The sequence below is a fragment of the Callorhinchus milii genome, unplaced genomic scaffold, assembly GCF_018977255.1.
Source record: "Callorhinchus milii isolate IMCB2004 unplaced genomic scaffold, IMCB_Cmil_1.0 Scaffold21, whole genome shotgun sequence".
NCBI lineage: Eukaryota > Metazoa > Chordata > Chondrichthyes > Chimaeriformes > Callorhinchidae > Callorhinchus > Callorhinchus milii.
The window spans coordinates 8,190,232-8,204,024 of record NW_024704762.1 but is presented as its reverse complement, the minus strand read 5'-3'; the positions used below and the strand labels follow the sequence as shown (position 1 = coordinate 8,204,024).

At 45.5% G+C, this 13,793-nt stretch overlaps 1 protein-coding gene across 1 annotated transcript in view; it reads right to left on the bottom strand.

The window, feature by feature from the left end:
* Positions 1-2,617: 2,617 nt before the first annotated feature.
* The window catches only part of yjefn3 (YjeF N-terminal domain containing 3), a 29,754-nt gene continuing 18,578 nt past the window's right edge, over positions 2,618-13,793 (bottom strand). The window contains exons 2-6 of the mRNA XM_007898826.2: positions 11,454-11,562; positions 6,984-7,094; positions 4,479-4,592; positions 3,915-4,062; positions 2,618-3,358 (exon numbers count right to left, since the gene is read on the bottom strand). Of these exons, the coding sequence (XP_007897017.1) occupies positions 3,159-3,358; positions 3,915-4,062; positions 4,479-4,592; positions 6,984-7,094; positions 11,454-11,562 (682 nt within the window). The 3' untranslated portion in view covers positions 2,618-3,158. The remainder of the gene's footprint in view (positions 3,359-3,914; positions 4,063-4,478; positions 4,593-6,983; positions 7,095-11,453; positions 11,563-13,793) is intronic.

Here is a 13,793-nt window from a genome sequence, read left to right as displayed (position 1 = left end):
CATTCATCCCCTCAAGCCTTTTCTGCCATTCTATTAGATCATGGGTGATCTATACCTCAACTCCAATTATAATACATATGAAGCGAATGGCCAATTGTATCTGTTGTCCTGTACACCAGGTCTTCTTTTAGAATAGTCGCAGGATCTTTAACGTCCTGAACATGGGCTTTGGTTTAAATTGTCATCCGAAGGGCAACACCTCTAATAATGTAGCGTTCCCCTGGTATTGCACCAAAGTATCCTTGACCATTTGGTCAAAGCCAATAGCTTGAACCCACAATTTTCTGACCTAGAGCTATTCATACAGCCAAGGTCACAATGCTCATTCACTGTTGATTTTGAATGAGTCACCAAGTGGTCCACCATGGCTTCAAAGTATTACCATTCCAGCGAGTACAAGGTTAGTTATACAAGATTGCTTTAAGGTGATCATCTTCAACCTCATTGAATAATAGCATCATCAATACCATTGCCCAAACCATTCGTTTAGCATCTTCTATTTATTACAAGTATCAAATTTTGCAGCAGTTACACTTCAAGACCTGGTCAAACGAACAACATCAAATTTTTATTTCACTTTCGATCGAAGCATAGCTCTGCGTGAGAGCGGGGGGCAAATGTTAAGGGGACGCAGAAATTCCTAATCTTTGATATCGTAATCACCGTAAACCATACCTTGCAGTTTGTGTTGAACCAAATCAGAACTACAATGAACAGTGAGATCTACCTTACACTCCAATTATAATACATAGAAGTGAATGGCCAATTGTATCTAGAATTGCTGGCCTGTCAAAACCCACTGACTATTATTTTTGCAATTGCTGTTAACGTTCAGGTTTGGATTTGGACTGCATGTTACTTCTTTTGTCCTGTGTTGAGTAAGGATGTAGTAATCAACAGCCTCCAGTCCACAAGCTGAAGGTTATGATGGCCCCAGGCATTTGAAAGCACGAACTGAATAACATCCATTAATTCTGCAGCAGCTACAGTAGTATGCAAAGTCAATGGCTCAGCGTCTGTTCAGGAGCGCAAAACTGGTTACAGTGTGCAGTTTGCTTTTTGCACCTACCATTGTGTCACTCTCCCTCACTGAACCATGATATGAGTGCCTTGGGACATGAAAGGCGCTGTATAAATGTGATTTGATGTTGTTGTTGTTGTTGTATGCCAGCCATCAGCTCAAGGCGCCAACTCAATTCACCGGAAACTATTTTTTTTAAGAAACGTCAACTTGGTAAGTCTGCTAGAAAATGGTGGTTTCGATCAAGCATCTGAATGGCTGTGCAGCCGAATATTGTGTTGTATTACAGCGAGCTACATTGCACTGCAGAATAATGCACTGCAGAATAGGATTTTACGGTCCTTGGTCAAGTAACAAAGCAAGGCAACGAATTCTACATCGGTTTGTATATACAGGCATCATTGCAATCCACATCCATCACCACAAGACAGTGCCACGGAAATAGTCAGTCTACAATATCAAAACAGGTCATACAAACACAAAGTCTCTATATACTGTATGTTATATTTGTGCTAAAAGAAAACGAAACAGGAAGATGGCCTAAGGCTTTAATGTGACGTCCCACCCAGGTTATGCATCGAAATGAATCGCAGATCATCTGTACATAACCTGCAGCATGTGAAGAGACGGCACATTATGTGTCACCCACCCGACTGAACATCCATTCACCAGAACTCCCCCCTCCCCTTCCCTCAACACATCATTCCAGAGCTTCAAACACCACACAGCTCAAAGGAACAGATGACTGTAGCAATTAGGAACTCTTGAGCTCAATGAGGCTCCTCTTTATTCTGCTGCTGAGAGGTTCGGACTGACTTGGGTTGAGCGGCAGAACATCTTATGGGTGTTAAGAGTGTAATGTTTTCATTTCGCTCCTCCCCCACGCAGCGACTCATGCTGAGATGCGAGGCTACAGGAGGCTGTATCCACACCCCAGCACGTACAGAGAGTAAAAGTGTGAGAGAAAGAGCGGTCAGGGGTCTTGACATTAGCGCTGTCCAGGTGCCTGGGATTCCTTTAAGAGTCGGTTACACCAACCCAAAGCCACAAGGTCACATCTCTACCCTCCCTCCTCCCCCCACCCACCAGCTACAGCGCAGACCAGCGCCGCCTATAAGGGTGTCTGTTCATTTGGCCGCTCGATACATGCAATGGAAACGCGGAACGGAAGAAGTCGTGGAAGGCACGTTCAAGCTCAGGAGCTGGTTTGTACACTGTCCTTCCCTCCGTATCCCATCGTTCCTCAGGAAAACAACAGTGTTACTGGCACCTCAGTGTCAAGAAAACGCCTTGTAAGGTAAAGTGCACGTTGAGTAGAGAACCTCATGGGTTTACCTTGTCCTCGCATGGAGTTCTTCGCAGAAGACACAGGTAATGCCGCGAGATGTGTCTTCTGGCATTGAGGTGCCAATAACGATACTAATACTAATAATAATCCTTGCCTTTGATATAGCGCCTTATCACGTCGTTGAGACGTCTCAAAGGTGCTTCACAGAATATACTGTAAAGTGAATTAACCGTGCATTTTGTGGGCAAAACACGGCAGCCAATTTCGCACAGCAGCGTCCCACACATCGTGGATTGAGTGACCAAATTATTATATATTTTTTTGAAGGGGTTATTACCCGCGGAAACAAAACAACAATGCTTTCTGAGGAGCGTCCCTATCTCAACTCAACTCCGGTTGCTGGTCGGGCTTTGTTGTGACCCGGCGGGTAATATCAGGAGGAATCGCCGGAACGGCCCAACTTGTTGGGATTCGTCCTTCCAGCAGCAGCATAAAGGTCATTCCCAGCCTGCTAACAGCGTCCTTTTGCGAATATTATAAAACGTTTAGAGAGTACAGAGAGAGAGAGAGAAGCGGCCACAACACACACACACACACACACACACAGAGAGCTTCAGGGCAAACTAAACGGAACTGAACTGGACAGAACTGAATTGGAGCCATGTAAAATGTGACTCCTTAGCGAGGAGATACACTTTCCACTTTTTTTTAATTAAAAAGAGAGTTCCACAAAACGCGATCAATGTGTCTCCCACAGGGGGCCGTTGCCACGTATTTATCCTGACGTGGCTTCGCCCGGCCTGATTTGGGAAAGTCCTCTAATCCCCTTTTCTTTTGGCTGGCTCCTTCTCAGAGCTGCACCACGCAGTCGTTTCCTGGGTAATCGGGGAGGTTGAGCTCGTACTTCTTCTGCAGGTCGTAAGGCAAGTTTCTCCCGGCCAGGAGGTGGAACTTTCCAGAAAAGTGCGTGGCACACTTCTTGGGCGCTGCCAGGGATATCAGGACCTCTGGGTTAATGCCATCCGTGGTCCCATTCTCCGCATCCCACCCTGTCCCGAGAAAAGATTATCATTAGAACTTGTGTCTGGTCTGGGTACACGGTACATTGTCTATGTTGGATCAGAGAGAGCAGAAATGTTCCATCTTTAATGATCGAACCATTGGAACAGCAAGAGGCCACTTGAGCTTCTCTACCGCTATTTCACCAATTTATTGGAAGAAAGATAGAAAGATCTTCCATCGCATCTTCATTGAAACAGCATACAGAGGGTGACTACTGCCCCCTAGTGGCTCCATGTAAGGATGCAATGGCAGGGGGTTGAAAGTCCATCCATGAAACAACTAATCAGCTTTAAAATAATAATAATAGTAACACTAATAATCCTTGTATTTGATATGGCGCCTCATCGCGTCATTGAGACGTCTCAAAGCGCTTCACAGGATATACTGTAAAGTGTAGGAGGAATTAGGGAGAGGCAGAGAGAAAAGGAAGTACATTACAGGGCGTGTGATGTGGGGGTGGGGAAGGTGGACAAATCCAGAAATACCCCCAGAAAAACAATGTTAAATGAAAAGTACTGATTTGCTCCAGTCGCTGTTGGTCACCTGATGGCACATCCACGCTGATCATAGGGATTTTCACTTGTTTGAGGGTTGTAAGGATGCCAGAGAAAGGTTCCTTCAGCTCTATCTTGTCTGACAAACCCAACATAGCGTCCACGATGATGTTATACGCGTCGTTTATCAGCTGGACCTAAGGGTGGGGGGAGAATGGAGATCACAGCATTAATGGGAACCGGAATCATTTCCAAAATGCTCTTGCTTGTTTCGCTCTGCATTTCTCTCAGCTGGGAGCCATAGTTGGCCTCAGAGCTTTCTGCATTAGGGTAAATGGGGAATGTGTGTGTGTGTGTGAACAGCCAAGGTATCTGCTCTGAACACTATCCAGAGATTGTCCGTAGGAAAGTACATTTGTGCAGGGTTGGGCGAGGACAGGGTCAGGCTGTGTTTCCGTTGTGGACAAACACAATCCCTCCCTGGGCTCCCATTTGAGGAACGGTCACTCGGCCATGTGTGGAGGGGCCCCAGCACGAGGCAGTGCCTTCAGGGGAGCAGGTGAAACCTGTAAAAGCTGGTAAACGAAGGGCTGACCTCAACGACGAATCTTACCTCTGTTGGAAGGTAGGAGAGGAATGGGATATCCATCTTCTCACACTGGATAGTGATGTCCAGGTAGAGTGGGTTACAGGAGCGCTTCGGGTAAAAGATTGTCGGTTCGTATTCCTGCAAGAAAATCCAGAAACCTGCTTAACCCCAAACCTCGATGTTTTTTATAAACTATGTAGAATATTACAGCCCGGGGCCGGCAATTGGACCACCCTGAGAAGGGGCACTGTATGAATGCAAGTTATTGTTGATGGTGTTACAATTAATCTCTGTCCTTGGGAGGGGCCGTGAAAACTGACTGAGTGTTTACTCCTGATTGCTTCCTAATAGAAAATGTGTCTGAATGTGGGTGGCCCAATATTTGAACAAGTCGCCAATAGCTGCTGGGGTCTACCTTATACTCAGCTCTAGGAGATGGAGTCATGACTGTAACAACAGTTAAATCAGAAACTGTGGTAGAGTCAGAGGTTCCTCTCTCTTTGGAACAGTAAAAGATCTCTTTCACTGCCTATAGTCGGCTGAATAAGTCCCTGGGCAGCACGAGAATAAAGAACTGCTGTGTTTAATGACCCGACATTTCAGCTTTACTGTGGAGGTTTACAGCAGCCTTCCATTTCAGCAAGTCGATCAAATTATTTTATCGCTTCCTCAAGGTGAGGTTGGACGTGGTGGGGTGCACTACTTAGCCGGTCATTCGAGGAGATTTTGGGCAACGCGGGACTCTGTTCGTGCTAAGAGCAGATCATTTTCCCCCATTCCCAGGTTCAAATCTGTTTGAGCCTCATTTGACAGCTCAGTGGATAGCTACACCGGGGAGTGTGGTCTAGAGCCATAGCAATCAGTAAGGAGGCTAGTTAGTTTGCATTGAGGTGTCTCATCTCAGCTTTGATTAGCTTTTTGGGTGAAATTCTTTTCACCAAGAATAGGTTGAAAACAAGTGGGAGGATTCCTGCTCCTGATTGCTATACAGTTCACCCCACCTCCCCACAGACTCCCCCCCCCCCCCCCCCCCCACAAACACACTAGAGATATGCGTGTGGACATCAAAATAGGGAAAGGCTGTCAATAACATCCACCTTACAATCAAAACTCAGTCAACCCACTGATCCTCACTTTCCCGCAGTCTCGATACACATGGTAGAGAAGGAAGTTTGTATCAGGTGAGGCTACTGGAGCTCAGTGGCAAACGCAAACAGGAAAGAGAAATCCGTAGTTAACAATCTCCTGACTGTCTGTACTCCAAACCCCGCTTGTACTGTACATCGGCCAAGTGGCCGAGAATGAGAGGGAATCATCAGTCGGAACAACATTAAAATGGCATAACTCAAAAATGTAGTTACAACCGCAAGACCTATTCGGCAATTTAAACCTCCGTAATTCGTCCTGTTTAAATACCCACTTGTGTTGGCTGACACGGATCAAGCCAGGGTCACATGCATAAAAAGTACATTAGCTGGAAACTTGAGAATCTTTATGCTTTTCCACATATGCTTTCCCCATCGAGTACTGCAGCTCCTTAAAGACGTCTATTTTCGGGCTGAGGTTCAGTCAGTGCAACAACCAAACGAGCCATTGCCGGGCTGTTATTTCACAGGTGTGGAAGGATTGAGTTTCTATAAAAATATTTTTTCTGGGATTTCAGTCTTGCCCTGGCAAGGGTTTTGAGGGATTTTTCTTTTTTTTAAAAAAAAAACACGCGAAGCCAGGGACGTCCCCATCGGAATTCTGAAAAATCGCTGATTTTCCAGATTCTGCCTTCGGTTCAGCCGATGATTTGGTTCAGTTGGTGAGCGGTATCCGACCTGTGGCACTGCTGTCCAGAGGGAGATTCCATCTGATCCACAAACAGGCACAGTCGAGCTGGATAACATCTATTATGCTCATTCCATTCCCTTATTCGTCTACCCCACCTCCTACCTCCTTCCCAAGATGGAATACCTTCAGAGCTAGCGGTTAGGTTGAGATTTGCCAGCACACCACTAACTATGTGCATTGACTGCCCAAGATACGTGAAGACATTTGCACTCCGAGAGTTATTTTGTTTGATCGGGCTGATGTCTGACGCACGCAGAAATCCATCACTGTATCCAAACCAAACTGAGTTCGACTGTTGCTCTGTATCAGAATGGAATGCACCCACTCTCTCTCTCTCTCCTGATGGATGCACTGTGCTTACCTAATTCTGGAGAGTATTAGGCACAGGTTGGCATAGGATTAGGCTTGGGGAATAGTTGAGAGTTTAAATGGTTAAACTCCAGTAATACCGCAACTGTTGGATTATTACCTCCGGAAAGTGATCCGCCAATAGACTAACAACTGGGTTCCTACTTACTGCTCGATGTGTGTGGAGTAAGGAAACTTGCCTAAGGTTTCGCCCCACCCGGTAATCGAACCTGGGTCCTGTCGCTTGTGAGGCAAGCACGCTAACCACTTCACTGCAGGACACTCCAAATAATATTAGCCACATGACACCGGACGGTCTAACGAGACAGACGCCCAGATACTCACAAAGATGCGCAGGTGTCTGGCACACACCAGCCCAATGGCGCCGTTCTGTTCGGGCCCACAGATCACCAACACCGTGGGCTGCTTCTTGTGGAGGGAACTCAGAGGGTAAACCTGAGGAGGAAAGGCACGAGGTGGCGTTACAAGCTTTGGAGACGGCGATCAGAAAATGCAAATATTTTGCACAAAATCGGCAAGATTGAGCCGCTGTTTGTGATTCCGTTACAGATACTTTCAGTATATCTATTAACACACTGAGTCACCTCTTGAACACCCCACTCACTGTCACTGTTCTTGCTGAAACCCAGGACATTTTGGTCAGCTGGAGAGATCAGCTGTCCGCATGAGAAATGTTAAGGCTATTCCCCGACCAAAATATCCTGTTGGATCGTTATTACATTTTAAAAAACAATATTTACAGGAGTTTCTGTGACTGTTTGGTACGGGTTAATACTGTAACTTTGAGATTTGCACACTCAGGATTAGGAGGATAATGGAACAAGATCCCAGCTTTTGCTGCTTGTAATCCATTAATACCTGTAAAAAGGTGGTTTGGTCCGTAATGGGGATTAGTTGCCAAAGAGTTCTAAACTCTTGGGAACAAGGAATTTCATCCCTGACCTAATTCCCCCGCACAAAGGCTATTATTGAGTCTGACAGAAATAACTTCAAGATTCTTCTCAACTAGAGAGTTAACCAGTTCTTTGGTGAAGGAGTTAATTGACTTGAGTTTGCTGGGAGTGTGTTTCACATACATTGTGAGCCAGTTAGGCTCCGCCACGGTTAAGCACTCTGAGACGCAACCCTGCGCAGAGGGCACTATATAAGTGCAAGTTGTTGTTGTGGTTGTTGTCATATTGTGACATGTACCATTAGGACATTGGTTGGAGGCTTTAAGTCACTTCCATTCTCCCAAGGCTGGAAAGTACATGATGAAATATTTCAACTGGCAGAGTTGTTGACAGTTAAGTAGGCCAGATAACATTAATAATTCATCTTAAATTAGCTTTTAAGTGCAGAATGGGAAATTCAAAAGAAACAGTGATATTATTTTTTTTAGGTGGGGGTGAGGTGGGGGTAAGAGAAAAAAAATGTACATAATCCAGTGCAGGACTGAGGTTACAACTCATTGTTAGAAGTGCATTTATTCGGTTGAGACATTAAACCACTGTTCCCCAGGCAGACACTAACGATCCTGTGATTCTTATTGGAAAAGAGAAGGAAGTTTTTCCTGGTGTCTTAGGCAATGATCCTCTGGATTAATTGCTCATTCACTGTTTGGCTGGTCTTGTGGGCACAAGTGATTGCTGCATTTGTCATTGCTATGCGCAATTGGCTGCCCTGTTTCACCCACAAAATATACAGTCAATTCGCTTTGCATTAGATTCAACAAAGCGCTTTGATATAGTGATATGGCGCTATATCAAATGCAAGGATTATTATTAAAGAACCAGTCACTACAATTGGCAGCAACTGCTTGTGAAGAGATGGGGGATGTTCCAATGCTCTAAACTGCTATAAAGTGCAGGTTCTTTCTACTCGGGAGGAGATCAGGGTATCATTTCCTGAATCTGAATTGCCCCAAACGCACCGCATCTGTTTAGTTCCCAGGTGAAAGGGCAGCTGCAAGGCTGAATTTTCAACCAGTGCAAAGACAAATCTCTGCATTTACTGTACCTCAAGATATTACAGATGGATAAATGATCAATGCAAATTTAAAATAGAAGCACAGTGTTATACTACCTGCAGTTCAGGAAACTAGAAACCCACATTATGTAAAGCCTCAATGAATTTCCCATCTGATGTCGATTTAAGAAATTCCACTGGTTTAATACAGGCTGATATTTTTAACAAATGGGATTTGTAGCCGATGATGTATTTTTTTCATTATTTTTGCCTAAAGAAACCTCCCCAGGGATTTGCGTCGATTACATCAAGCAACTTAGCTCCAAATAACACAGTGAGCCCCTCATCTCTCTCCCTCTCTCTCTCGCTCTGTCTCTCTAAAGACTGTACGTAGAATGCTTGTGCCGTGTTTGATGTATGTGCAGACGGACCCCCTCCCCCCCACCTCTGGGCCGAGTGGTAAGAAGTAGACAACATCACTCGTTCATCATAGAGTCTTTCATCTCCTGCCTTTCAGATCCCCTGGAACAATCTGCTTGTGGAGATGTTTAGAGTATGAGACACCTACATTCAACTTTCTCCCCTCCCCATTTTTTTGCCAGTTTTCACCCGACTGCTGAAGACACAAAGGCACAGGAACTCCATATGCGGCCACTATAAGCCACCTCACCCAAGTGCCCACTGTCTATGTGTCAGACTGGTCGAGTGTGAGGGATCAGATGAAGAAGGGTCACAGTCGAGCTCTGAACCCTTCTTCATCTGATACCACTTTCCGCAGGAGGTCTATGGAGAGCAATCAGGAACTTGATTCATCCCCCTGTTCCTTTCCAACCCAATAGGTATTGCCAGCTTCCAAAAATGCTTTGTTTAAATTTGTTCCCTCTTCTTCCTTCCTCTACTCCCTCTCTCCTCCTCTCTTATCCTGACGAGGATAAGATTCCTGCAGGCATCTCTGGGTTCCTCACACAGATGGTCTTCATTCTTCATGGGTGAACACAGACAGCAGTTTGTTCAACCATGGAAGGGCATCACAGTTCAGGCCCAATGCTGTTCTCACCCACATCTGTTGAAAGTCGTGTAATGTGTTTGAACGGTTCTTTGGCAAACACCACAGGCCTGGCCTATAACATGTGCTTGCTGCCTTTAACGAGGTCACCTTGCCATCAGCACTTGTTAGAAATAAAAGGAACTGTTACATAAAAGGTTGTGATTGATATCCTTGCATCTTAAAATCGCTTGTTCAGACAGCGAGTCAGACCGGGTCGTTCGATTTACTGAGCCTGACTCGTCATCGTTGAAGCAGCCGAGTCGGCCATTAATCCTGAATATTTAAGCTTCCACCATGACTGCCAACTCAGCCAGTGTCAGCGTACATGGGACCTGGCTTTTTATAATAATAATAATCCCTGCATTTGATATAGCGCCTTATCACGTCGTTGAGACGTCTCAAAGCACTTCACAGGATATACTGTCAAGTGAACTGACTGTATATTTTGTGGGTGAAACTTGAATGTGCATACATGTGTGTGCCTGTGTGTGCGTGTGTGTGTGTATGTGTGTGCTTGAGCGTGTGTCATTGTGTGGTAATAGTCATTAAATCCCTCAAAACAAAATTCGGTCATTCAATCCACGACTGTTTGTGGGACGCTGCTGTGCACAATTGGCTGCTGCGTTTCGCCCACAAAATACACCGTCACTACACTTCACAATGCATTCTATCAAGCGCTTTGAGACGTATCGAAGACCTGATAAAGCGCTACATCAAATGCAAAGATTATTATTATTATTTCTCTCTATATAACAACCTCCCCACCCCACCCACCCCAACCACTTCTGTTAAATTCGAGCCTGTATCTCACTCCTGGGGAATCATTACTGATGCTTCACTTGACGGGTGCAGTTCTTTGCACAGTTGAAGCATATGAGCTGAGGTCAACACTAGTGCTGACTCACTGTTCTTGGTAAGTGATGATTCATTGTGTGTAGGGACAAAATAATCAGATGTGAAACCCAATCCCTCGTCTCTCATTGACCGATAACTGAAATAAGAGCTGTGTGCCCACCCCCGACCTCTTCTAGTGAGCTGAATATTGTTGGGAAAGGGGGGAGGAAACGAATTTGACTCCTACTCTCCCTATTTTGACAAAATACCTTTGACATTTCTGAATAAATGTAAACGCTTCAAATTATATTAATCTTTAAAACAACACGGGTTGCGGTGTAAACTGCATTGATGGCACCAAAGGCTTATGAGGAGGTTAATATAGGCTCTTGGAGTTGAGTTAAACCGACTGTTCTAGTGGTTTGCGATGCAAAGTCAGCCATGCTTAATGTATTCTTCATTTGTCTCAACACTGCCTCTCGAGTGGCTTTGGCCGGTATCACTTGACATACATCACTTGACCTGTGTCACCGACACATGTACACGTTTCTGGCAGCAGGTGTCAATGACAACAACTTGCAATGGGTGTAGGAGGGTGACCAAAGGCGCGGTCGTAGAGGAGGATCTTGAGACAGCCTGCAAGAGAGGGGGGAGGGGGGTGGTGAAGGTGAAGGGACTGTGGGATGGAGTTACAAAGAATGGGACAGAGAGCCCCACCGCCGATGATGGAGCGGTCAAGGCAGGGGACATGGAGGAGGCCAGAGTCCGCTTAGTGGAGGGAATGGACAGGGTGGTATGGAGTTAGCAGGTCACAAAGGTAGGGAGGAGAAATTGTCTTATAGTGCTCAAATGGTGCCCTTCTTCACAGGCTAATGTCTTGGAGCGCTTAAGCTGCTAAAGACCGATAAAGGTGTGGGAAGGTTTGTCATTCCCTGCATTGGACTCGTCAGTTCTGTGTTCCGTACCTTTGCCATTGCCATCGCGCAGCTGTGTCCGTAAATCTCAATGAGCTGCTGTTGTCCAAATCTGTAATCTTCGAAGAGTTCCTTTTCCATGGCATTTGCTTCCACTTTACTGCAAAACAAAAACACACACAGAGAGAATGAAGTGAGCACAGGGCATCATTCTTCCACATGTTTCAGTTGCTGGTCAGTGCAATGTGTGTAAAAAAAAACATGAGGTTAACAGGACTTTGTGAACACCCTGAACAATAATTATTCTGCTGAAGATGACAAGTGTTTGATCAACAACACCACCACCTTGCATTTATATAGCCCCCTTCACGTAGGGTAGTGTCCCTGAGCGCTCGACAGTGGCGGATCGAAGAGATTTGGCCACTTTTGCATAGTTTCTCTGCAATCCCATTGAGCCTAAAAGAACGACGGAGATATGGGTGTTAGCGGTTGAGCAGAGGTAGCTCTGATCTTACGAGGAAGCTAAGCTTCCAATTCAAACTCAACTCCGAATGCTGCCCAACATGCTCTGTGTTCATATGCCATCTGGTGGCTGGTCTCAGTATTGGTGTGTTGATTGACCCCCCCCCCCCAAAAAAAAAAAGTTGGCTCAGTGGGTCAATGCACCAATGTAGCTGAACCACACAAGCAGGACCTTCCCATGCTTATCGCCCAGTCAGTGCAGAGACAGCTGATCTCAGCCAAACTGAAAGCGTGGGTAGGGGAGGAAGGGAGGCATGTTACCATTGCCCACAGCATCCCCGGGCAGGAAAGAAAAGAATTAACAAGAGTTCCTGTTCCGGGTCACCAGCCATTCTCCTGTTGGAGGATCCGTTTGTGTGGGCATGAGGTGTAATTCTGCGTGTCCTGTTATAAGCCCACAAAATACACAGTCACTACACTTTACAGTATATGTGGTGAAGCGCTATGAGACGCCTCAACGACATGATAAGCGTGATATATAGTTTGGGACATGACATGTGCAAGTGACTGCAAGGATGATGAAAGGCGAACTGGATGGCCCTTGGTCTTGTTTTGCCGAGCAAACTCTTATGTTCTTGTTACAAATGCAAGGATTATTATTATTAATATTATAAACACGTAGGATGGCTATCAGGAGCGGAAACCCTGGCTGATTATTCTCCGCTCACAAACTCAAGCGTTGAGGCCAATCGCTGCCCTGTGTAAACAGAGAGAACTCAGCAAAGGCCATAAATCAATCCAGGAGCATCGTAGCTCAGCTACTCTCCGGATAACCCCACCCCCACCCTCCGCCCTGCCCCCCCGCTCCCCGGAAGGAACGCTGGCAATTTAATTTGTCGGTAATAATTCTGTCTCCCAGCATTATCCAAGTGAGTAAGGAAGGCTGCCCTTTGAGAAGATAATCAGCCTTTGTGATACCTCGGATTATTACGAAGAATGAATCAGCTTGAACGCCAATTAATTCCCTCGTGATCCTATTCACCGAGCAAAAGTGTCAAGCCTGGAGGCACAGCGAGACAATTCCAAAAAGGCAAATCCCTTTTGAAGTCCGGACAAACTCTGGCTTCGAGTGCAATGTTATAGAAACCCAGCGCAGATAGTCAGGAAGGAAGACATCTGTTTGATCTCTGGAATCTCTGCAAATGCACATCGAAACGACCGACATTATCATTATCATTAGGGTTTCCGTACAGCAGAGCGATATGAGTCAGGACCAGAGACTTCAACATAGTAATCTTTTGCGTTTGATATAGAGATGTAGCGCTTTATCCTATAGTGGGTCTCAAAGCGCTTCACAGGAGTTTGCTGTGAAGCGTAGTGACTGTGTGCTTTGTAGATCAACGTGGCAGCCATTATTTTCTTACGATGAAAACAGACGCTTTAATTGAAGATATGGACTAAGTGACTTATCAGAGGAACTTAATTTTCTAGCCAATGGAAATCGACTTTGTGTCGCTGGGGTAGTGGAACTGGGACATGGAGTAGGGCCCAATACCGTGATATCTTCCAACCATTCGACTGTGGGGGAGACAGAGAGAAGCCACTGCCCTGAGGAAGGGAAATCTAACAACAGGGTTGCCTGTAAGGATAGGATTTTGAGAGGATAACAGTGAAATATTATTCCCGGCAAGTACATAAATTGGTAGCGGGGAGGGGGATGGGGTTGGGAGGAAAGAGAGAGAGAGTGGGACACAGAACCTCAGGATTGTCAGTGGAAAAGATAAAGGGAAAGTCAGATTTTTTTTCTGCGCTGATGCTTATTAGGATATGGAATTGTTTGCTGTCGAAGCTAAAAAAAAATTAAAAAAGGAATTGGATAAATATTTTTGGAGAAGAGTATCAAAGGTATGGGGGAAAGAGCAAGGAGCA